Source organism: Lampetra planeri, chromosome 12, assembly GCF_965212315.1.
Source record: "Lampetra planeri chromosome 12, kcLamPlan1.2.h2, whole genome shotgun sequence".
Classification (NCBI taxonomy): Eukaryota; Metazoa; Chordata; class Hyperoartia; order Petromyzontiformes; family Petromyzontidae; genus Lampetra; species Lampetra planeri.
This window is the reverse complement of record NC_136118.1, coordinates 2098923-2125106: the sequence shown is the minus strand read 5'-3', so window position 1 is coordinate 2125106 and position 26184 is coordinate 2098923. Positions and strand designations below refer to the sequence as shown.

The 26184-nt window shown below is 48.3% G+C and overlaps 1 protein-coding gene across 1 annotated transcript in view; it reads left to right on the top strand.

The window, feature by feature from the left end:
• Positions 1-26184, top strand: part of DGKQ (diacylglycerol kinase theta) — a 70285-nt gene that overhangs the window by 20177 nt on the left and 23924 nt on the right. Inside the window, exons 5-13 of the mRNA XM_078599150.1 lie at positions 2504-2629; positions 2821-2953; positions 5676-5738; positions 11982-12082; positions 12952-13122; positions 15711-15799; positions 18201-18291; positions 19341-19395; positions 23882-23943. Coding sequence (XP_078455276.1) covers positions 2504-2629; positions 2821-2953; positions 5676-5738; positions 11982-12082; positions 12952-13122; positions 15711-15799; positions 18201-18291; positions 19341-19395; positions 23882-23943 — 891 coding nt within the window. The remainder of the gene's footprint in view (positions 1-2503; positions 2630-2820; positions 2954-5675; positions 5739-11981; positions 12083-12951; positions 13123-15710; positions 15800-18200; positions 18292-19340; positions 19396-23881; positions 23944-26184) is intronic.

Below are 26184 nucleotides of genomic sequence, written 5' to 3'. Positions count from 1 at the left end.
TTATGGATGGCTTATTTTTAGACGTGGGAATTTACAAATAGGACGTGCGTTGTAAATCCACCGCATGCCAGTCCGCCGTACGTCTCAAAAGCGTTGGGCGTCGAGCGCATCCCCGCCCCCCTCTGCCCCCCCACCGCCCCCCCTCCCCTCCCCCCCCCAATTTTCACCGGTGTTTGCGGGGGAAGTCGGCACTGGAAATTGTTACGGGGAAAAACGCAGAATGCCTGCGACCAAATCAACCTGAATGCGTCCACCCTTCCTGGTGGATTTGGGAACCAAGCAGGGCCGAGGCTGGTTAGTTACATCAATGGCAGACTGCCGGAGAATACCAGGTGTTGTCAGCTTGGGCGGCCAGGTGTCCGAGAGACGACAGTCCAGGAAGGGACTCATTGAAATCCATTTGTGCGGAGGTCTACATGTTGAGACTTTTCTAGATAAAGAAATAATAATTTACATCCTGTCTGTCAGACTACTGCTGGATGAAGGCCTGCCCACGCCATGTCGGTCATAAAGGTTGTTCGGATATTACTCACCGTTTGATGTTAGCCATCGCTTGGAATTGTAGTGCATCTTGCGATCAACTATTATTATTGCGTCACAGTTCCAGTTTACTGGCGGAGTGGGTAGCATCGTTGTACGCAAGCTACACTCCAAAGTCTCTTGTCGTTGCCATAGAATGGGACGCCACAGTAGCAGTGTGAACACTGGACCTCACCACCTCCGATTAGCGCGGTTGGCTACGTACGGTGCGGAAGAAATTCAACAAATACATACATATGTGAAAGAGGGCTTCATAGCTCATCGGATTCCTCCAGTGTAAGTAAAGATTCTGATTCTAAATAAATTCGCTCGTCCCCCCTCGTCTCGGGACTTCACCGCAGGGTTGGCACACATGGCCCAGCAGGAGCGTGCGCTGCTTTGGGAGGCTCCTGCTCTCCGTGTGTATTTTTAGTGTCCGAAATTGCACGCAACGTTTTCCCCGATGGATACATAATCGATGCGGAACCCCAAATGTTCTCTCGGCGCGATGAAAATCGCCCGGTATTTGTACACGCTCCCGCAGTTGAATGAACGCAAAAACGGCCCATGCACGTAACGGTGCCAAGGGCCTAAAACGAGCGTTGTTTTCAGTTTTTATTTTTCGACGTGAGCCTCGGATGAGGCTCAAGCAGCTCTCGGAGACGTCAGGTTTTACATGTTATTTCGTTATCTGTAAACTGCCTAGATGAAAATAAAAAAAAACAACAGCAAGCGAACGAAATTATCTCAAGAGAGATGAAATCGGCGTGGGTGCAAGTGCCAGGTGGTTTATTACGCACGCGGATTGTGAGAGATGGTGATTGCAGGAGGGGCGGAGGCCTTCATCCAGCAGTGGATTGATCATGGCTAATAACGACGACGACGACGATGAGGATGATGAAATTCCCTATGTGACAGAGATATGATGCTATCAAACTGAATTGTAAAAAATAAAACTACTTCAAACCCGCTCTCTAGAGTCTTCTGTGTAAGACATTGATAATGAATCTCAATGGGCCCTTGCCTTGTTTAAATAAAAACGTTCAATCTCAATGGGCACTCCCCTGTGTAGATAAAGTACATTGGCAGAGATCATAAATCTCAATGGATCCGTGGCTTGTGAAATAAAAGGACCACTTGCTCAGTCAATCACCATTGGTTTATGGTCCAAGAGTTGACACAGACACTGATGTAAGAGGCAGATACATTTTAGTGGTACCAATTTCTTTATCAGCCATGGTCAATCCACTACTGGATGAAGGCCTGCCTAAGCCATACAGATCATTCACAGTCTTGCGGTGTAACGGTACATTTGATCATTCCTGCACATGAGCCCATCGCATCTCTCCCATCTCTCATCTATGTGTCATAGCAGGAAATATACTCTCCAACTCTCTTCTTCTCTGGGCACGTTGCTGCATTGTTTTTCATTGGTAGGTTTAGTGTTTCACAAGCACTGCAGCCTGCTCTTCTCCGCCTCGTTATTTCATCACTTTACTTAATCATTGTTGTACGACCAATAAAAGTGCATTTCACGTGACCAAATCACTAGGAATGTGCCCGATCTCATCTCATCTCGGAAGCTAAGCAGGCTGGAGCCTAGACAGGGCTTGGACGGGCGACCACCACATGTTGGCAAAGGGCCGCAGATCTACGTGCTGCCCAGCAGAATTGAAGTGTACTATAATCCACTCCTGTACTGTACTCATATGGTCCTGTGTCAATGCTCCTCATCTTCATATATTTAATGAGGTCATATAATCCCCACGACCTATGCGGCCTAGGGACGCCCTCATCCAGCAGTGGATTGAAAACTAATTTCTTATTTTTGTGTTTAGTTTATTGTCCTTCCCGCACACATATTAACACGGTTGGCTATGTACTGTGTGAAAGAAGTTCAACATGCATACAATCAGGGCGGTGCGTGTGTGCGAGCAAAGCGAATTGACGAGGGTGGCCGCGTCCGCCCCGTTGCTCCCAACAGGTCCTCTCCATCCACCACTGGCGAGAGGGAAACATGCCGTCGGGCTCGCGCTGCGAGGTGTGCCGCAAGGCGTGCAGCTCCTCCGAGGCGCTGTGCAGCATGCGCTGTGGTTGGTGTGGCCTCACTGTGAGTCCTCCTCCTAGTTGTTCCCGTGTCCCTACATCCACGTGTCCCTGTGTGACCACGTGTCCCTCTGTACCCTTTCTCACGCGTGTCCACGTTCTCACATCTCTCTGTCATGTCTCCCGAATACATGTCACCCCACGCTCACCCCCGTCCCGTGTCCCCCTTGTCTCTGCGTCCCCCCGCGTGCCCAGGTTCACTCCGGCTGCTGCTCCTCCATCCCCCCCGAGTGCTCCTTCGGGCGTCTCCATAGCCTGGTCCTTCCGCCGAACTGTGTGCGTCTCTACGGCAACCTGCATCTTCAGGAAACCATCGCCGCGGAGGCTGGTACGGAGGGGGGGCGGGGAGGACCGGGACTTATGTTCTACGCTTGGGATTATACTTCTGTGCTTTTTCTTTAAGGACTTGATTATCCGCAAGGCACTCTGGCTTCTTCCTACATGCAAAAACACTCACCCAAAAGGATTTCTCCAAACATCCTTTAATGCCAAACCCTCATGAAAAAGCTGTTAGTCGCATGACTGTTGTTTACACCTTTAGTCTGGAACGCCACCCCCCATGGGAGTTCGCCTTTTCGAGTCCTAGTTCAAGACTTACCACTTTCTATAAATGACTGTCTCGTCCTGTACGAGGAGTCTTCATGGCCTCCTTTGCCCATCTGCGCTGTAGCCTCCCACCCACCTACCCACCCACCCACTCCCTCCCTGCCCTCCCCTCCCAAAATAAACCTATAACAAAAATCTCCTCCATTCAAATGTCTATGTACTCCTACAAGTCTCTTGAGATGTGGTTTGCATTTACCATGTGGCCAGACAACCAAAGTGTCATCGACATAAAATACACTTAATGCATTTTTAAATAATCTAAATGTACAAAATTAGGCCATCCAGTTCACCATGGAAATGGAGGTGAACAACACACTCCCCTTCCTAGATATTTTGCTTGGACGCGGTCTAAATGGTAAAATAACAGCATCTACCGAAAGGGAACGCACACTGACGCCTATCTGAATGCAGATTCGCATCATCGCCCAGCACAGAAATCATCTCTCATCAAGGCACTCATACATCGGGCAAAAACAGTGTCAGATTGTGAAAGTCTAAGGAGAGAGATTAAACATGTTAAAGAAGCACAACGACTGAATGGCTACAATAATTCTCAAATTAACAGAGCATTAAATGCCAAACCAAGACCGAACAACAATACTGCTGAAAGTGATCAGATTATCAAAACAATTAAAATACCATATATCTCAGGAGTAACTGACAAATTAGCCCGTGTTTTGCAAAAGCAAAACATTAAAGTAAGATTTGGCACGGTACACAAAATTCTAAAACTAGTGTCTTGTACTAAAGATGAATTACAGAAGTTATCAACAGAAGGTGTATATCGGATCAATTGCTTATGCGGTAAATGCTATATTGGACAGATGGGACGTAACATCAGCGTAAGACTAAAAGAACACCAAAGGAATATTAAATTATCTCAAACACAGCTGTCAGCTTTCCAACAAGGACACTCAATTGATTTGATACCGTTGAAGTGTTATGCAAAACTAATTATTACTGGCCAAGAATAATTAGAGAATCCATCGAAATTGAGAAAAATACAAATAATTTAACTGCTCTCTAGCGCAGCCTGGAAGCGTATTATTACATGCTAATTGGCTGATTACTGATCTTTTACATAATTGCAACATAATTGCAATAACCCCCCTACCTCTGCCTCTGATCTCGAAACCTTTTCGGGTTCAACAATGATGACGTCATCCTGCAATGTTTTAGACCGTAAGCAGATGGATGGCTTCACTATTCTGGCAAATCGCCCGAAGATGCTGGATGTAATTACCAGCAAAACGTCGTCGTACTCAAATTCTAAATGTTGTGGATTCACTCTTCAAACACACCGGTGGGCTGAAGAAGTAACTAATTGGCATTTTGTTAACGTGACACATTTATTACTGATTGGCCGTTTTGGGTGGTGGAGGGTTGCGACACATTTATAATAACGCGATCTAAACCCAAAAACCTTTATTATGAATAACAGGTACTGCTATTTTATTGCACGCAAACGACAAGAAGTACAAGAACAATGTCCATGCATAATGTACGTTGATTACCATATGAATAACCCAACCAGCAATGGATACGCATTGTAATTTATATGCGTTTTCATTAATCCCCACCCTCTTCACACAAGAAGGGCTCACATCATCACATCTATCCCTCTATTAAGGAACAAAACAGGAGGATTTCTCCGCAAATCTGGCTGTTGTCTGATGAAGCTAGTTGTAATTACTGGCGAAACGTCGTACTCAGAATGAAAATGTCGTGGCTTTGCTCTCCCAACACACCAGTGTGCTGTACTAGTAAGGAATTGGCACGTTCTGTTTGCGTGACAAACCTTGCTAATTGGTTGTGTCGGGTGGTGGCGGGTTTAACGACACATGCATATTTACGTGATCTAACCCAAAAAAAACCTATATTATGAATATAATACGTCATCTTCATCATCGGCCATGTTCAGTCCATTGCTGGGTGAAGGCCTCCCCAAGCTGCTGCCAGCCCCCACGATCCCATGATGCAACAATCTGCCCAGCGCCTGCGCACGATCGAATCCCCATCACTGGCCAGTCTACCTGGTACCTGCACACACTCCATTTATATATGTCTAGGAAAGTTTCTCTACGTCTCAGTGGTCTTTGCTCAAGAGTGTCCCAGAGAAGGATGTTTGGCCGTTTTTCCATTACGAAGGGATTTGCATGTGGGAGGAAACCAGTGAAACCCGAGAACACGCACCACACATTTGACAGATAATATCAAATATATTTCGGGTGACCGATTACCCGCAGTATTGTTAATATCATAATAATTTGATATTTATTAGCGCGTGCGTGAAAAACGTTGTCGACTGCTCCGTGCGACTTTCTCTAGCACAATCGCGGCCTCAGCGTTTCGAGACCTTGCACGCAGCTTTTGCAACAAGCGTGCGATCGTGCGTTTTGACCATGAGGCTTTGCTTTTTCTGCGTGCATTGTGTGTGATCGCAGATGGCGGGGGCAGTCAACCGGGTCCTCTGAATAAAGACTCTCCTGTTAATACACCTGAAACAGGTGCGTGCGTGTGTGCTCGTGGGGGTGTGTGCATGTGGAGCTGGTCGTGGAGTGGTTAGCGCAGTGTTTTGAATCTGCCGACCCGAGTTCAATTCCAGTTCATGGCCAACATCGGGGGCGAATATCTGAAATGGTCCTGGTCCTCCCCTGGGTCGACTCAGCCATAAATGAGTACTTGGTGTGGTGACCAGACGTGGTTCTGGCCCCACCACCCTCTTGTGCACTGTGCAGCCCTTCATAGGTGCTTGATAAAAGCACTTCCCCTAACAGCTTGTGTATGCCACACAGGTGGTCTTTGTCTTTATATGTACGTGTTTGTGTGTGGAAACTGGGGACCGGAAGCAGTAGTAGTTTGTCCACTGCACCACGATCCCGGATACCTGGGTTCAATACTCGTCCCTGGAAAGCTTCAATGGCACGTATAATCTTTATCTGTCCTGGTCCTCCTTTAATTCCAACTCATTCTAGCATGAGTACCTGGCTATGGCTTGTAAACATCACTACTGGCGAGACAAATGGGGTTTGGCAATAAAGTTGACCACATTCACACCCTCGCGTATCGTGCCAACCTTAACAGGTGCTCGCTAACGTCGCTTGCCTCAACGGCCGAACGCGGGGCTCGTCGTCCACGCCCGTGTGTGCGCACGCAACACGCCTGCGCACCTCGCCTCCTCGCCTCCGTGCCTCTCGTCACATCGGCGTTGTTTGCAAGGTTTAACATTCGGCTTAATTTCCGCAACCGTAACGGCTCACTCGGCTAAACCCTCCGCTGCTGCTGACAACCATTGTAACAACAACAACGACAACAACAACATCACCGTCGACAGCGGCAGTATCACCCGATCGCTTTGTTTGCTCGGCGCCTTTTGGTGGCGGTACACCGTCGCAAAGCGTGACCGTAATAACACGGCGACCTCCGTGTCTGTCGACGCGGCGCACCGCACCTGACCTTGGAGGTTCTCGACCTCTTGTCAGCGGTCGGCCTCGCTCACGTCTCCACGTCACCCTGACAATTTCGCTTGTGGTTTTCAGACCCAATGTTCGACCCGTAACGATTCAACTCCCGCTCCGTCCCCCCGTCCAGCCCCCAGCTCCTACCTCCTCCCACCACCATGGTGATGTAGAGTAATACATGGGCCCTGGTGCACGGAATCAATTGGTGGGTGGGGGGGGGCAACCTTCTCCAATGTCCGCATTGTTCTTTGTAGCTCGACGCTTGTGCAATTGCACCGCCAGCAAACTTGATAGCTTTGAACGCTTCTTTCCCCTACAGCGATTCTATAAGTTGCTACGATTTCACTCAGGGGTCTGCTACTTTCTCTTATTTTTACTGTCTCATTAGTATTTTTTCCCATGTTGTCTGGCCACATGGTAGTGCGAAAACATTTTTTTCCCGATTTTTCTTTTGGGGTCGACCCAAAAAGCCCATTGAATGCCAGACACGGTACATCCAATAAGGTAGAACCGACACGGTACATACGACACGGTACATACGACACGGTACATCTGACATGGTACATTTGCCACGGTACTTCCGCCCACGTTATTTCAGGGAGGAGGGTGGGGCATCATTTCCCTGCTTGGCTCTGGTGACAAAAGGGAAAGTAATGAGAGGCGGCCCCACTTTTTGTATCAATTTATTTTGTATCTTAGCTCAGTCCACCCAAAACAGCGGCCGGTGCAGACACGCCGCATGGCAATACTTGGCCTCCGCAGCGTTTGTTAACTTCTTGGTGCAACCGACATTTCAATGAGCTGAGCTCTTAATCTGTTTGATTTTTTAAAAATGCTCGTTGCTCTCAGCAGACATCATGAAGGGGTACGCGAGTGATGGAAAAATGCCGTGGTCTGTGGTGGTGTGTTGCAGCGCATGTGGCATGCCGCCTTGCGACTGTGATAAGCGGCAGTTGTGGGGCGGCGGGGGGCAGTGTTTGCACGGTGCGTGGGCAGCACTGGGTTGGGTAATTCTCGTGGTTTGTTGTTTGTTAAGTAAATCCTCTACTCCTCCCCTCTCCTCCTCCTCCCCTTTCCTCTTCCTCCCCTCTCCTCCTGTCTTCCCCCCTCTCCCCCTCCTCTCCGGCTCCTCCACCACCCCCCCTGTCCTCCTCGCTTCCCGCAAGGCTCCCCACGTCACAGCACCTTCATTCTTGGGCACAATTTTAATTTCACAGGAATGTAACGCGCAGCTGTTTCATCTTCACCCCCCTCCTCTCTTTTTTCTCCCCTTCTCTTGCGCAACGTGTACAGTCGTGGTGCGTGTAATTGTCTCTGTCCTTGTTTCGTCAAAACAAAAACAGAAATTAATTTGGGCAAATGTTTACATGCAGCGGTGGAGTCTCGTTACTGCTGGCGGGGGGGGGGTTAGGGACACGTGGAACCACACCCAGCCTGTGTTGTAGCCTATCTATACTCTGGCTGCACAGTTCAGATGACCAGGTTCGATTCCAAGCAATGTTTGTTGATACTGTTTAAAAAAAAATGGAGCATTTCTCCCTGATCAGTTTGTTTTAGTTATTGTGTCAGGACATTTGTAATTTAGAACTTATTTTTGTGTTTAGTTTGTTGTCCTTTCCTCGCATCTCTGATTAGCACGGTTGACTACGTACGGTGCGAAAGAAGTTCAACACACATACATGACTAAATAAATGTTTATTTAGCAGTGCATCACTCTGTGTCAGAGAATTACCCCAGAAGAAGATACGATAACTACTTCTGAAATCCCTTCCTGTGATATCTTTTTATCTACCTTGCCAATGTAAAAAGTGGCAATCATAAAACATTGTAAAATTAATAACAATAAAATATATAATTTACTTATCTATCCAGGAGAGGCAAACTGAGTCCGAGGACTATTTTTAGGAGGGTCCTGCATTGGATTTTGATATTTTAAAATGTTTTCAGACAATTAATGATGAGTGTTTATTTCTTACACAAGTGCGAGGAAAACGGAGCACCCGACGAAAACCCACGCTCGAGAGGGGGCAACGCTTGATCCCCGTACAGATGGAAACATATGGCGTTTAGCCCACTTTACTGTGCTCATCGGATTCCTCCAGTATAAGGAAATATTCTGAAATATGATTCCCTCAGGCCCCTCTGTTTGCTATAAGGGGGAGGGGAATTGCCTAAAACAGGGGTCCTCAAACTACGGCCCGCGGGCCACATGCGGCCCGCCGAGGACATTTATCCGGCCCATGGTCACTAATTGGGCTGCGCTTGTGAGCACTGATTTGGCTGCGCTGGTGAGCACTGATTGAGCTGCGGCGGTGGGCACTGATTGAGCTGCGGCGGTGGGCACTCATTGGGCTGCGCTGGTGAATGGTTCAATGGGCCAATTGACTGGACTTGCCCCCCAGGCCTAAGGCTGCCAGCCCACCCCTGGCTGCGCTTGACTGGCTCTCCCTCCCTCAGCTCCCTCACTTGCCCCTTGGCTCCACTCCCAGTGATATTCCTGTGTGCTGGGGATGTACTGCGATCTGTGAACAAAACTGCAGAAGTAATAAACTTTTTAATGGCACCCGCACCAGTGTGAGCCTGGGGTAAAAGCGGAGTTCCCCCAATCAGACTGCATTGATGGGCAGTGCAGTCTGTATGTCTCTGTGTGGGCAAAGTTATTGCTGGTATATTGTTTTTGTAGCGCTGTATATATATTGGTATTTTACTAATAGCAATTTTGACTCCCTAGGAAACTGATGTCAAGAAAGAGAAAAATTGACTCGGAGTGTAGGATATTCAAAGAACAGTGGACTTATGATTACTTTTTCATGCAGTACAAGGAACGAGCTGTGTGTCTGATATGCCAGAATATAGTGTCTGTATTCAAAGAATACAAATTACGTCGACACTATGAAACTCAACATAAAGATAAATATGATTGTTTGGTCGGAGAAGTGAGAAAAGATAAAATATTAAAACTGAAAAATACATTAACAACTCAGCAAAATACTTTTGTGAAGCAGAAGCAACTAAATATTTCATCACTGCGAGCAAGTTTTCAAGTTGCCAAGCTAATAGCGTGCACTGGCAGACCATTCGTGGAGGGAGAATTTGTTAAAGAATGCCTTATTTCTGTTGCCAAAGAGATGTGTCCAGAGAAGGCCGATTTATTTAGTACAGTGAGTCTTTCAGGACCTACAATTACACGGAGGATTGAAGAAATGGGAGACAATTTGCATCAGCATTTGCAAAACTCCACAAAAAAATTTTCCTATTTTTCCTTGGCACTCGACGAAAGCAATGATGTTCGTGATTCTGCACAACTTCTAATTTTTATTCGTGGGATGAATGACTATTTCGAAGTCACAGAAGAGCTTGCTGCACTGCAAAGCATCAAAGGAACAACTACAGGAGAGGATATCTATGAAAAGGTTTGCCAAACTGTGAATGGTTTGGAGCTGAATTGGGCTAAACTAGCCAGTGTGACAACTGATGGTGCTCCTAGCATGGTGGGGTCTAAGAAAGGAGTAATTGCTCGCATTAACCAAGAGATGGACAAACATAACCATTCTCATCCAATAGCCATACACTGCCTCATCCACCAACAAGCGCTGTGTAGTAAATCACTGAAGTGGAACTCTATTATGAAAATTGTGGTATCTTGTGTTAACTTCATTAGAGCCCATGCAGTAAACCACAGACAATTTCAGGAATTTCTGTCTGAACTAAATGTTGACTATGAAGATGTTCTGTACCACACAGAAGTCCGTTAGCTGAGTCGAGGGAGAGTTTTGAAACGTTTCTATGACTTACTTCCACAGATTACAGCTTTTCTGCTTTCAAAAAACAAAGAAGTACCAGAGCTCAATGATGCAGAATGGAAATGGCACCTTGCCTTTCTGACAGATGTAACAGAGCTACTCAACAGTTTCAATGTGCAACTTCAAGGAAAGGGGAAGCTGCTCTGTGATATGCAATCACATGTCAAAGCATTTGAAGTAAAATTAGGCCTCCTCATCAAACAAGTTAAGGAGGAAAACTTCTGCCATCTCCCCACAACTCAAAATCTGTTAGCGGAAAAACCATTGGTTGCAATTCCCAAACAAAACATGTGTGGATTCACTGGAAAAATTGCAAAAGGAGTTCCAATTTAGATTTAAAGAGCTTCATCTCCATGAACAGGACATACAGCTTTTCCGTAACCCATTTTCTATTGACACTGAAAATGTGGATACAATTTACCAAATGGAACTGGCTGAACTGCAGAATTGTGACTCTCTGAAAGACGCATTCAAGCCAAGCAGCCTTCATAATTTCTATGCATCTCTCCCCTCTGAGACATATCCTCATCTCAGGAACCATGCACTCAAAATGGCAACCATCTTTGGCAGCACTTATGTCTGTGAACAGACTTTTTCCAGAATGAAACATTTGAAATCTCCAACCAGATCTAGACTAACGGATGCACACTTGCATCACTTGTTACGACTAGCAGTGACTAATATGGAACCGGACATTGACCATCTCATTAGCCAAAAGCAGGCCCATAGTTCCCATTGAAATACTGGCAAGTTTGTTGATTTAACTTTACTTGTTCTTCATTTTAAATATTTTATTTGTTCCCGTTTTGTTTCTTCACTTCAAAATAAGATATATGCAGTGTGCATAGGAATTTGTTCATAGTTTTTTTAACTATAGTCCGGCCCTCCAACGGTCTGAGGGACAGTGAACTGGCCCCCTGTTTAAAAAGTTTGAGGACCCCTGGCCTAAAACATGACCCATTGTACATTGTCCCTGTTCACGGCAACAGTGTGGAGTGTGTTTTCTTTTATCCACACACTGGGAGCCACACCTTTGTCAGCTGCTGACATACATACGTGTTTGTGTGTATTAATACACCGTACATAGCCAACTGCGCTAGTCAGATGTGGCAGGGGGAGGGCAAGACAACTATCTAAACTCAAAAAACAGTTAATAAATAAATTAGTTTTCAATCTAGATGATTTAAAAGTGCATAGCTCCAGTGGCTTCCTAATAACGGAAGGAAGAGCGTTCCAGACGGCCGCAACAGCGCATCTGAAAGCGTGCGATGCGGTGACTGTCTTTTTTCGATGGTTAGCCAAAAGCCGCTGCTGCGAGGATGACCGGAGCTCGCGTGACGGTTTATACTCCTTGACGAGATCAGCGAGGTGCTGTGGTTCATTTGCGGCAAGAACTTTGTGTGTAATGAGCGCGACCTTAGAATGTATTTGTTCGGTAAGCGGAAGCCAACGCCGCTGAAGATGGCGTCTCTCTTTATCGGGACAGGCAAGCAGAAGATGAAGGTGTTTGACGGCGACGAAGCGGCTCGTGCCGGGCGCTACCACACGGTCTCCGTGCCACGCATAAGCCGAACGGACGACGTCGTGGTAACGCACGCACGTCCGCATCAGCAACACCGTGCCCCCCAAATCGCCCCCAATCCAATCCTGCACCAAGTTCAAGGACGCACCACTCACAGCCTTCAAGATCCTCTGGGGACTGTCCCTGTCTACCTCAGCCCTCTCAACTCACTCTACTCCCCCTCCACACACTCTCCTGTATCTCCCCTCTCATCTCACTCTACTCCCCTCCACACGCTCTCCTGTATCTCCCCTCTCATCTCACTCTACTCCCCCTCCACACGCTCTCCTGTATCTCCCCTCTCATCTCACTCTACTCCCCTCCACACGCTCTCCTGTATCTCCCCTCTCATCTCACTCTACTCCCCCCCACACACTCTCCTGTATCTCCCCTCTCATCTCACTCTACTCCCCCTCCACAAACTCTCCTGTATCTCCCCTCTCATCTCACTCTACTCCCCCTCCACACACTCTCCTGTATCTCCCCTCTCATCTCACTCTACTCCCCTCCACGCACTCTCCTGTATCTCTCATCTCACTCTACTCCCCCTCCACACACTCTCCTGTATCTCCCCTCTCATCTCACTCTACTCCCCCTCCACACTCTCCTGTATCTCCCCTCTCATCTCACTCTACTCCCCCTCCACACGCTCTCCTGTAAATCTCCTCTCATCTCACTCTACTCCCCCTCCACACACTCTCCTGTATCTCCCCTCTCATCTCACTCTACTCCCCCTCCACACACTCTCCTGTATCTCTCCTCTCAACTCACTCTACTCCCCTCCACACGCTCTCCTGTATCTCAACTCACTCTACTCCCCTACTTGCCCTGTCAGTCTTTCTGTCGTAAGTCTCAATGGGGGGGAGTTGCTGACCATCCTCTCTGTGTCGGGCAGGAGGCAGCCCTGCGAGAGTACTTCCTCCCGGGAAACCCCACGGACTACGAGCTGCGGAGTCTCAGCCTTGGGATGCTTTTCAGCCCCGAAGACAGCTTTCTCCACGGCAACGGTCACCTGGGCGACGACCCGGGCACAGAGGGCGACCCCGGAAACCAGCAGTTTGTCCAGGTGAGAGCATGGCGACCGCTATCAACCTGCCGGGGTATCTTGAAATGATCACGTCACGGCCGCCGGGCCGGTTCTGCCTCTTGCAGACAACGGCTTTACATTTGGACGTATTGAAAATACAATGGTTCAGCATAACACACCAGTTCTCATAAACGGCAACCGCGTCCATGTAGACGCAGTTGCCATTGATTAAACTGCTGACTCTCCAGCTGACGATGAAGCTTGAACAGACGCTGTAGCCGTTACTGACGCTCCACCAGAAGAAAATTTCCCAGCCGTTGCTATTTGCCGCTGACTGAGCTGCTGCTGTAGACCCACCAGGTAAAGATGAGGCCCGAACTGACGATGTCGCTGTTGCCGTTGAGTGAGCTGCACTCTTTCCATCATAAGTTACCTTAGATTCAGAGGCTGCTTTCCTATTTGCAATATGTGAGACGAGTCGTAATCTTTTGATGCCACTGTCCGCCAAGAAATGATTCCCGAAATTAATCGAGGAACCATCCGACCAAGTCTTGGGCACGAGTCAAATCTGCCTTGGGAACTCGGAGCCAATCGTCATCAGGCTGGGTGCTTTTCGGCAACAGACTGTGAAGCTTCGTGTTCAGCCACTCATTAAATGTGTCTTCCGACTGCTTCGACATCACGACGACTGATTTTGACGCACCCCGTAAGATTTTCATTATTGCAAATTTTTGTTTTTAATGCTGCGCACCGGTGTTCCGCCAATACGTTCATTTGTAAAGCGCCTATTGTGGAATACGCTTCTCCAGAGTGCAATAACGTTCATTCGTAGAGCACAGCCACCGGATGTAACGAGCTGCAGTGTAACGATTGCCCCCCCCCACCACCTCGCGACTCGGTGAATTGTGACGGTTCGGGGGGGGGGGGTCAGAATTCGATGAAAAGAATCGATTCTCTTTTTCAACGTTTCGGCGAACGGTCGCGCCGCTATCAGCTGACGTGAACCCGTTACCCACAGCGTACGCTGATCAGATTGACGGCCGAGGAATGTAACGCATCTGAAAGGATGTCCGCAGTTGAAATCATCCCGTGTGCTAGGTCAGGGGTGGCCAAGCTGTAACAGACCAAGAGCCAATTAGTGCCCGTGAGTTTTGCAACGAGCCAATTGTGTTTATATTGACAGTTTTTGGCACAGCACAGGAGACATACTGTGATAGTAGCGCGTTCTACGTTATGCCCCTTCTTCGATAGAGCCGCATGTGGTGGATTAAAGAGCCGCATGCGGCTCTGGAGACACCAGTTGGCCACATTGCAGGATAGCGACGACGAAAAGGTGAAGGCATGGGCAGCGGGCCTTTATCCGACGGTGGATTGATCATGGCTGATGATAATGAACAGGTCCCTGCGGGGTGGGCTGGTAGGAACGAATAACCAAAGAATATTAACATAATGTATTATTACACTTGTTTAGCCAGGAAAGCCTCACTGAGTCTAAAGGTTTTTGTAGGGTCCTGCCAAGTGTTTGCAGTAGGGGGCGATGTTGCTACACCTAATCGGACATTGGACGGACGGACGGACGATATAATCTATTGTAGGCTGGTTCACTTCGTTCCTACCAGTATGATGTTAGTGATGAGAATGGAGGAACGTAAATCGTGCAATTCGATGCGTGCATGTATCCATAGTATTGAGTATTGACATTGGGTTCGTTGACCTCTGTGATTGTAAGCGACGCCTGAAAGCGTTTTGTGTAAGGAATTCACAATTGGAACATGGCTCGAGAAGCACGTGCGTGTGCGTTGAGCAGCTGATTGCCGTACCTGGATAAAATGACACAGCCTGACTTTGGCTGAGTTGTGAAACACTTAGGAAGGATGTGCGTGTTGCAAGCATTATTGGTGGAGTGTTTGGATGAAGAGCGTGGTGTTATCCATCAATAAAAACGTATTTTACTAAGGTCAGGCCCACTTAGCTATATAGCTTTTTTTCAGAAGTGACCTGGCCACAATTGATAGCCAACCAAGTGGCTGATCATGTGGGAATTTATAACGCGTGTTTCTAAATGTGGAGGGAAAAACCGGAGGACTCGGAGAAAAAATCAACGCAACCACGGGAAGAACATGCAAACTCCAAATATACATTCGTCAGGGTTGTGATTGAACCCACGACTTTCTGCATACCAGGCGAGGTAGTTAACATCTCACTACCATGGCACTGCTGATTTGCTGTATTCCAGCATTCCAACCGGGAATTACAGAGGGGAACCTGTCTTAAACGTATGACTGTACTCCAGCCTCAGTAACCGATACACAAATATATTTAAATGTGGTATTATTGACAATTAACGGCTTCATGTGGTCGGGCCAGGAGGGGAATGGATGTCTCCTGTGGGTTCGACAGTGTGAAAGGACAGAGATTTGCGTGAATATGGCACCCGTTCAATGAGTCCTTGAATTTAAAAAGCCCAGTACATTATCACGTCATCTCAACCGATCCAATCTCCGCTATGGTACGCTTGCCAACAGGACCCCCGCCCCCCACCAGTGGAAACGTTCCCGACACGGTATTTTCTAATTTTGTGAGTTTGAACCGTGACGCTGGAACACACGGCCTCCTCTTGTGTGCAGGTGTTCCGGGACACCCTCCCGGAGGCGTACGTGATCCGGGCCAAGCGCTCCTCCTCCGAGGTTGTGAAGATCTACGCTGACTGGCTATGGTGAGCCCTGCTCCCCGCGCTGCTCCCCGTTCTGCTCTCTGCCCTACTCCCTGCGCTACTTTCCATGCTGCTGCTCCCTGTGCTACCCCCCACGTTGCTACCCTCGCTCCTCTCCATGCTGCTACCCTCGCGAGCTCTCCATGATGCTCTCCCCCACGTTGCTGCCCGTGCTGCTCCCCACGCTACTCTCCGCTGCGTTTGCTTGAGCAAGCAATTGTAGCGGCCATGATGATGATGTGACCCTTGCCTGTACATTCAGAGCTTACGACCCCGGATGCCTCAAGTTACTCTGTACTTCGTTAGAACACCTCGTTAAGTGGAGGAGGCCTAGACCTCAGCCACAGACTTCATGGTGCTTGTTCTTTCCTGCGGAAATGATCATGCGAGTTGAGATGCGTTGTCAGTTGGCCTGCAGTTAGCAGTAGAGCAAGTAGGTTGCGAGCACAAATGCACTACCGCTCACGGTAGACCTCTCCACGGCGCGGCTCACAACCCCCTCTCCTCACCAAACACCGACATCGTCACTGCCAGGCGCAGTTTAACCGTGGCAGTCCCCGCCGTCTGGAATGCGGCCATCATCTTCCCGCTGCACATTCTCAGCGGCGACGTTCATTCTGCACCGACTTGAATAGACACTTAAAGGCCCCACCCTCTCTCTTAAAGGCTCCACCTCTCTCACCTGGCTTTTGAGCGACACTCAGCTTGGCTCCACGCCTCATAGCCATGGTCATTTATGTCCTTGAATCATTGCGTGCATTACTTATTGCATTATTATCATTATAATTTCCGATATATTTTTTTTCACGTTCTTCTTTTGTATGCATGGCTTTTCTCCGGGCACTCTATTTCCTCCCACGTGTAAAACGCTTGATACGATGTTGGTCAAGCTTTCCACGCCGGATGATCTTGAAAACACATTTCTCAAAGCCTCGGTGAGGCTTTCCTGGGTACAATTAAGCGCCGTTATTAGTTTGCATTGATCATCTTTGTTCCGCAGAGTGTGCATGCGTGCCGTGGAGGTCTCGCCTCCTCCCACAGCTCATTAATTTGCGGCCACGCGCGATCAAACCTCAATGCACGTGCCGCCAGGCTGCACCGCGCGCAATTCATCGCTGTGGCTGTGCAGCAGCTCGCTTTAATTGTGACACGAATGTTCTTTGAAGGCGCCGTTGTATTTTTATATTTTAATTACGCGCTCTTATGCAATCGCTCGCCGTGCGCTTATTAATTATTTCGTGTGTACCATAATTAAAATGTAAGATTAGTATCAATTAACTGTAGCTGCCGTCAGTGCAAGAGAAGTTACTTTGTGCTGCTGCAGTTCGGCAGAGGGAATTCATTGTTGGGCAAATATCGGTGCATCCGAGTTGTTAATGTTGTGCCACAGGAACTGTCAGCGTCTTCTGACTGGAATCGTTTTTCAAAGTTATTTTGTCCTTTTACCACTTTTGTTGGAATTTGTGTGGTCGGTGTAATGACACGAAGCGTCCATTGGGACCTCCCGTAGAGCAGTGCAAACCCCCCGGGTGTTTTGAGAATAGCCTGCCTGCGGAAAGCGATGGCACAAAACTAGAGCTAGATCTCCCTATTGGTGACTTCTTTTTAATACAATAATTTAAGGGCATACAATCCCACATGCCCTGCTGTGGAGAAATGTTCGTCACATGGCAGTCTTAACCAACAGAATTCTCAAGAGCTAGAATTTTGGCAGATTCAGTTGCAAACCAAATTTTATTTAGATGCTTGCGCAGTCGGCGTTTCCTATGCCTTGGTCCCTCGGCGTCATCGTCATCATCAGCCACAATCTATCCACTGCTGGATGAAGGTCATGAATATCGCCTGAATCCATTGCCATGCCTAATGATTACACGACGAACAATCCACCCCACTTGCGCACACAAGCCAATCTTACCGCTCCGTCTCTCCCTAACGGTCGCCCTCTCCGTCGTGCTCCATTTATTGGTGAGCAACATTTGTGACGCACGCAAATTCAACTGGCAAAGGACGTTCAGAAGGCATGGGAGAATAAATGAAAGAGAAAACAAGAGGCTTGAAATTCTGACAGAAGTGAGGACACCAGCGCCGATGTGTGGCTCTGTGAGATAGACGGAGGAGGAGGCAGTAACTTCCAGACGATTGAAGCCGCAGACGAAGAAGGAACTTTCGTCTTTTCTGGGAGTTCCAGAGACGACGGGCTTGACAAGGAGGTCACTTGAGGCCGACCGGAGGTTGCGGGACAGAACGAACGATGTTAGTCTCCAGCACCGGCCGCGGTCCCTCTCGTGCGGAATTAGACACGAATGGCTTGGAGCGGCCGCCGCAGGGTCGCTGGCGATGGATGCAGCACGTAACGCGTGTTGTATCGCTGTCTGTGCCGCGGTTGTGTGTGGGGGATATGCAGCAAAGGTGTGGCGTATGTGTCGTTCCGCATCGACGAGAGCCACACGGTGCGATCCGTCATCACGGAGGTCCTGCTGCTGCTCGGTCGCAAGGTCAGTGCTTGACACCCATGCACTTGACACTCGATACGATTACAGTCGATACGATTATAGTCGATACGATTACAATCAGGTTTGTAGCGTCTCTCGTACGGCATTTGAAAAGCCGCGGCCGGGTTTTGGTGGCCGTGTATTGATTTTGGAGAAGCTGTTCGATGGCTGCTCGGGCCCCCAGATGGATTCCGTTTGTATCGCCTGCAAAAGCGGTTTGGCGATGAGAGTGGTGGGGAATGCTGTACACCGCACTCACAATTAAGCTTCATCTCCTTAATTCCCCACTTGTGGGTGAGACTCGCAGAGACTCGCATAAAGACCCATAGACTCGCATGGAGACTTGTATGGAGACCCACATAGAGACCCATACTACGCAACACAATGTGGTGCGAGCTATGGATTGCACTTCACCACAAACACAATCAGGCTTCATCTCATTAATTCACTACCATCACCATTGTCATCATCATCATCGTCAGCCATGATCAATTTACTTGCTGGATAAAGACAGTAAATAAGCTCGTAAACAAGCGATATCCCTATAGAATATCGCTTGTTTACGAGCTACAGTTTTTTATCGCTTCGTTTCGGTGGTGGATGCTTCTCGGACGCGATCGCTGCTTTGGCTGTCACTCCGTCGTTGGTCTTGACCACCGGCCATCATCCCTCCGAGCGGCGCCGTGTCCTGCCCGAGAGCCACCTTGCGTTCCGTAATATCACGAGCGAGTATTTCATAGCACCCTAAGTAATTACCGTCACACTTGTTGTGCACCTGTTCAGCAAGGTAAAAAACGGTGCTGCACACCATCACATACAACCTTGGCTCATACAGGCGCTGTGCTGTACCGTACGTAGCCAACCGTGCTAATCCGAGGTGCTGTACTTTTATGACACTCCGAGCTCTCGAATGTTTCAATCCGAACTGTGCCCTTTTCGGGAAATCGTCGGGCTTGTGTTTGATTTTGTGTTTATTCACCAAGCTGTTACCGACGTAGAAACAAGAGTGCGGACGCTGTATTAACATGCAAGCTGTGTCCGTGCTTCCGCAGAACGAAAGCCCGGATGACTACAGGCTGACGGAGGTGATGATGCACTGCAAGGAAGGTGAGTGACGTGGGCATCCCGTCCAATCGGTCACCGTAACTCTCAGCCCGGCGGGCGTGTTGGCACACGCCGTTAATAACCCAGAGAGCAAGCGGTCGGCAGATCTCTTAGATTATTGAGCAATCCTTAAACCCTCGCTAGGTTGCGAGGTGGGCAAAAAACGGCAGCGAACAGCAAGTGGATGATTCGATGATCCAGTCCGTGCGGCGCTTTCCTAGTTTGGCCCTCGTACGCGCGGTGGGTTTTCCTGTGGCTGCCTCGTTTTCCTCCAGCGTACCAGAGCACTCATTCGTGGAACTGGCCGAGCTGTACCAGCGGGCCTCGCAAGCTCTCGCGTGGTTACTCCAAGTAAATGTGACGGTACTAAAATTGTAAATGCTGTGGGTTTACCCTGCAACACACCGGTGTGCTGAAGTAGTAACTAATTTGTACGTTTTGTTTACGTGACAAACCTTACTAATTGGCTGTGTCGGGCGGTGGTGGTGGTGGTGTGTTAACGACACATTTATATTTTCGCATTCTAACAGAACATGCCAATTCATAACTAGTACAGTACACCGGTGTGTTGGAGAGAAAATCCACAACACTTACAATCTGAGTACGATGTTTCACCAGTAATTACTAGCATCTTCAGGCGACAGCCAGATTCGTGGAAAAATACTCTTGTTTCGTTCCTTAAATAGACATTTTTACGTAAAAAATGTTTATATTACATCGCCATTTGAGATCCCAAACAGACAGAGATTATCTTCCCAGCGAGATCTGGCATTACGAGCACAAGAACCAGGCATGACTGGTAACACAACCTAGGTGAAGAAACAGTCACATACATTAGAAGTTAACTCTCAACGAGGTTCTGCCACGTAGGTTGTTGTGGTTGTGCTTCGTGGCTCCACCGGTGCTTTGACATTTCGTACCTCGTGACGTCCGACGTTTCGCACCACGTGCCGGGAGCATATTGTATCGACTGATTTTTAACTTGAAAAATAACATTAATTAAGTAGGACTTGTGTAGTGAATTATGGTCAAACATCGCCAATGGAAAGCCTCGCAGCATCTTTCAAAGCTCACCTTCAGGAGGATGTTTGGCCAATTCCATTCCTGGCATTTTGACCTCGTGGTAAGAAAGCATAGCACCCGGAGAAGAACCGCCACACATGTGAGGGGACAACACTCAGGGAGAGAGGTCCCTCCCTTCTCTCCCTGTAGAGCCCCCCCCCTCTCTCTCATTCCTCTCTCATCCTAACTACACACGGGTCACCGCAGCCTGCATTGCGCTGCCTTGCGAGGACACGGCAGTAAAGCCGCCACGTCAAGCGAGAACTTACATCTCTCACGCCCGACCGGTCCTGCCGCATTCTTTGCTGCGGCGGCGGTGGAGGCAGTGAGGGCACTGGCGGGCGAGCAGGTTAAGGGTCACGCCCCTCCGCTGTTATTTACTCCGCTCCCCCCAAAGATTGTTCTCGGTGACAAATGCACGAATCGGTGAGGCCGTGCGCGTGGCGAGGGTGGCGCCTCGGTGCCTGCCTGAAGCCGCTGCCGCCGGATGGCGCTAGCGGCACGCGCGTCATTTAAACCCTCGCCGCGTCACCTGCAGAGTCTCTGACGGACGGTTATCGGCTGCAGGGAGGGAGGGAGGACGGGGCGTGGGGGAGGTTACAGCCCTCTCAGTGTGCCCTGACATGTTTCCCAATTGGTTGTGCAACAATTAATTCCAAAATACAGGTTTCCCACGCTCTACACCGGTTTGGTTTGTGTGATTTAGAGCTGTATATGCGGCTAGCCTATTTCTACCCAAGATTCGCGATGTCGTGCGGTTTGAATTCACTCATGTGCGTGTGCTACGCAGTTGGACGTGGGACAGCATTGTGTATGGACTGTGTGTGTGCTCTATGTGCTGCTACTCGGCAGGCAGCTGTCTCCTCGTGCTGTTTCGCTTTCTGCGCCTTTCTATTTTGGAACACATCGACTACTACCACCGCAAAAGACTTGGAAAACTTGTAGATTGTGGTGAATGAATAATTATACTCTTAGGTTTTTTCGGTAAAGTCAGGTAGGTAAAAATAAATAATAAAATAAATAGTAAATAATGAAAATAATATAAATAATAGAAACAAAATTATAAATCACGACGTTTCGGAGGCAACACAAGTCTCCGTCATCAGGTGGGACCGTCACAGCTAGATTTGCTGTATCAAGTGAAGCAAAGATTCCAAGATACAAGTTCTTAAGTACAAGTTAAGGGGGGAGGGGGGGGAGGGGCTTATCTGAATGTGGTAGCCAATGAATGGAACGTGTTCGGGGGGGTGGGCGGGGCTGAAAGAAAACAATAAGTGTACAAGTTGTCGTTCTACCCCGTGTTGGTGGACAATCCAAATACAAAAAGGAGAGTACTAGAATGAATAATTGTTTTATGCAATCTTCGTGTGAGAGAAGAGTCTGTGTGGAGTGAGGCACCGCCCTTCCTCCAGTGTTTGATTACTTGTTGCGATTAATGATCAGGAATTTAATGATTTGATTCTTTTCTTGAGCATTCCGGTGAATGGTAGCTCCTCTTGTGGCTGCCGAGCGGCTGACATGAACCAATTCCCATACAACGTTCACAAACCGAGCTAGGGTAAATATCTGCGGAGCGATTAATTTATTAACGCCGGGTTCCACCCCTAGAAGAAAACGCTTTCACGTGACTTTAAAATAAAAGCAGCGGAATTAATTTGTGCCGTCTCCGACCGCCTTCATGTTGGTGATATTTGCGTGCAACTGCGCGCTGGCTTCAAAGCCAGAGACGCTCTTAAACAAAGTGAAAGAGAACAGATTGTACAACATAAACACATCACAGCCATCATCATCAATAATGATTTATCATAAAAAAGCACCTTGCAATTGGACAGAATGTTTTTTTCTGGCGGCGCTTATACAACTGCCGCTAATACGCAAGCATGATTATATATTCATATATATCTATATATTAATATTTTCTCCGGCAGCTGCTGCTGCTGATGTGCGTTAAATTCAGGCGCCCGCATCCCGAAAGGGGGGGTGGGGGGGGGCGCATCTTTCCGTGACTGCCAGATGCGTGCGTGATGCATATTGCAGCATTTACATATGAATGGGCATCTGATTTATATGTAACTGGAGGAGGCTGGCTGCCACGGAAATCTGGACTGGACAATGGGACCCACGAAATTGGAGTCTGCGGGGCGGATTTGATTATTCTGCCTCCCGACTCGCGAGACTGCCGGTCGGAGCTGGGAATTTGGACTTGTCTAGTCAGGACGTGTGGCTCATTAGGAGCTCACACGGTAGTTCCTGGGACCTTGAGGCCTCTTGGCGATGGACATTTACTCCGCTACGTGAGATATGGGGGTAACCGCGGCTTTTTTTCAGCCAGGTTTTGCCGGGTCAGCGACCGAGAAAATCTTTCCTCGCCGGCACACCAACCACATCCCTCTCTCTCTTTCTCTCTATGGCTTTGGCCACTAGTCGTGTGCCTTCTGCAATCTGCAAGCGACCCAGGAAGTATTTCAGCGAGGAGTTAGACCCCGCCGCTAGGCCATGCTGGCTGGGGTTGTGGGTTTCTGCAATGTGCATGTTAACGGTACTCACAGTGTGCTGTTACTCACAAGGGCTCCCTGGTTCAGTGGCATCCCCATACAGTTTTAGTTTGAATTAAGCAGTATTTACTTTCAAATGTAAATGTAATGATCGAAAAATAAAATAAGCCACCTTTGTGCATTATGAATGTTGATAATGATACAATCAAGGTTTAATAATGGATCAGGACTCCTTGTCCAGCAGAAGCACAGTTGAGAGTAGAATGGAATAAACTTACATGTGGATTCATTTTTTTGGTAGACTCTATTTTCCATAATAATAACACCCCACACTGTGTCCGTCAGGGGGCACGTTTGACCATACTTCACCAAGATGGCCAGTGCAGGCTGGTGAGGGTGGTGTTTAGAATGTACCACTGGGGTTAACTTTGGTCTGCAGTCCAACTCGAGTTGCCATGTTTTGTCGTGCGTTGGGCGAATCTCTGTGCCACTGCTCCACCGCCCATTGTATTATTTTACTTCGTGACCGGAGTAAAATAATACAATGGGCATGAGTGGCAGGAGCAATGCTGTGCTGTGAACCCGGCGACCTGAGTTCAATTCCTGGTCACGGCTAGCATCGGCCAAAAAATAAAAACTGTCCTGTACCACCCCAGCTCGATTGGGCCTTAAATGAGTACTTGGCGCAGCGTATGAGCATCTGTACTGGGGAGACAAAGGTGGCCGGGAGTGGGGTTGGCCATCCACCCCCTCGTGTGCCGTGCCGGCCTTCATAGGTGCTCGCGAATAGTTCTTGCCTCAGCAGCCTGTGAAAGGTTGCATGGGGGATTTTAGTTCTCCCGCTGCTGGTGCTGCTGTTGTTTCTGTATCTGTCTTCAATGTCAGTGTTGCCGTGTGAGTGACTGCTGCTTGTGGTGCCTTTGTATCTTCAGTGCAGAGGAGAGTGCTGGTCATGGAGCAGAGCATGCTGGATCACCTGCACGAGATCCGAAAGGTAGGCAGCAGCAGCAAATGTAGGCGCAAGCTGCCAAGTCTCTCCCGTAAGGGAGCCCCTCCCCATTTTGTCAACGGCATCAACCGTGTAAACAAAGTGTGGACTGAAGCCACGCAAACGCAGACACAAACGACCCGCGCGTTAGGGGCGTGCGAGCGGGCTCTCGCGCCAATGCCCTCATTCTCACGTCCGCGCACGTTAATTGTGCTAGTCAGTGTGACGTTATTTTTTTTATTAAAATGCCTTTTTTGAAAGGATTTATTCTCCTATGATAATATACACGTTTGGGTGTTGGGGCTGGTGAGCAGCATGGTGAGTTTAGTATTGGTGAGCTGTGTGGTGAGCTCCATAGTGGATAGTTTAGGAATCTTGGAGTTTTTGTGAAAACATGAGCAGTGCTTTTGGACGGACGTACACAGACAAACTATTCCCCGGGCAAAGGAAGAAAAGAAAATAGAATCCAGTTCATGAATCTCGGCACCCACTTGAACTTACCGTCTCCCATCAGAGGGCCCTCGTGTGCGCATGTCGTTTCGTTTGGTGTGGATTTGTGAACCGGCCTCAAGTGCCGAATGGAAAATAATACATCGACGGAACGCGTGAACAAACCCGAGACTTATCAATACGCATCTTTCTCACAAAGTGCGCCGAACGTATCCCGATGAATCGTTTCAGCAGCACCTGACGTGGTTGAGACCCGGGCGCGGGCGGCACCGCCCTGTAAATAACCCGAGGCTCTTTGGAGCCCAAGGGTTTTGGTGGCTCGCTCGGATGTTTGCGAAACTAACTCGCAAACTCACCGGACTGCGTGGTATCCGAGAGGTGGCAGCGCAGCAAGTGGGTTCGTCGTCAAACTGCCTGCGCGTGCGAGGGTTTTTTTTCCGGGTTGCCACGCTTTCCTCCCACGTGCAAAACATTCCCTCTTTGGAATTGGCCAAACGTCTCAATGCAAGAGACCCCCGTAAAAAAATAGTCGTGAGATTTCTCAAGGCTATCATCGAATTAAGTCATAAAATATTACTACATATTTGTTGTATGCTCATTACTCTTAGGCTTTTTCGGTTAAGTCACGTAGCTAAAAAATAAAATTAATAGAAGTAATAATACCTACGTGACTTTACCGATAAAGCCTAAGAGTATGAATCCTTGCAGTCATGAAAGCTTCAAATCTAGAATGTACGCTCATTCTACGTTTTGTGAGATTATCATGCATTACGCGTGTAAATAATAATTGTAACTCGCAGCAGTGTTGCATCAACATTATTTGATGATAATCGCCATTAAAGACAGGTTTTTCACTGCTTTAAACCTGCTCGGAGAAAGGAAAGCACGGGACAGAAGTGGCCGGGTGACCTGGGTGCGGTGAGGCGGAGGGGTTGGGGATCATAATGACCATAATGGCAGTGTCATAGCAGTGAGACCGCACCACTGAGAAACCTGGGCTCCAATCCAGAATGGAACTGTTAGGAATCAGACTTTGATCTCCAGTGTATTGAGAGGAACATCTCAACCTACTTAGCGATGACTGCACACGCAAAAATAAACCTTGTTAGGATTGGCTTTTTTTCACTTAACTCGGCAAAACTCTGGATTGAGGATTACAAAATTTTAGCTTCGATTGGCAGGCGGCAAATCCTATTGGTTGGGCATATTAAATTTTTGCCAGTGATTTGTATATATACAAAAAAAATAATTATTTCGAAGAGGCTTCGGAAGTAGTTCTGCGAGGTCATCTTCCGGCGCCGATCCCTGGAGCAATGCGATGGCACCACAGCTGTCTTCATTGTAGCAACACGGCTGGGGCAGCGGGGGGGGGGGGGGGGTGCCCGCGGTTCGCGCGCCGTGCCACAAACCCGCGCGACACGAGCACAATTTCCCGTTCATGGCGAGTGATACACTGGACATCTGTGAAAAAGTGCTTTATAGCTCATCGGATCATCCGGTATAAATTAATATCCAGATTCTGATATCCAAACCAGTGTTGGTCCCGTCCTCTTCACCATCCCGCACTGAGCAAGTGGGGTGAAGTATGGGCAAACAATCCCCAATGACCCCCACGGCGTGGGCAGGCCTTCATCCAGCAGTGGATTAACAAAAGGGCCATAAATGAAACGATGTGACGCAAGACAACAGCACAATGGGAATATAATTGAAATGAAATAAATGAATCGGAAAACACGATTTATTCTTAAACACTTAATAATCCTCGACATTTAAAGCCCTTTCCTTGGATGAGAGGGT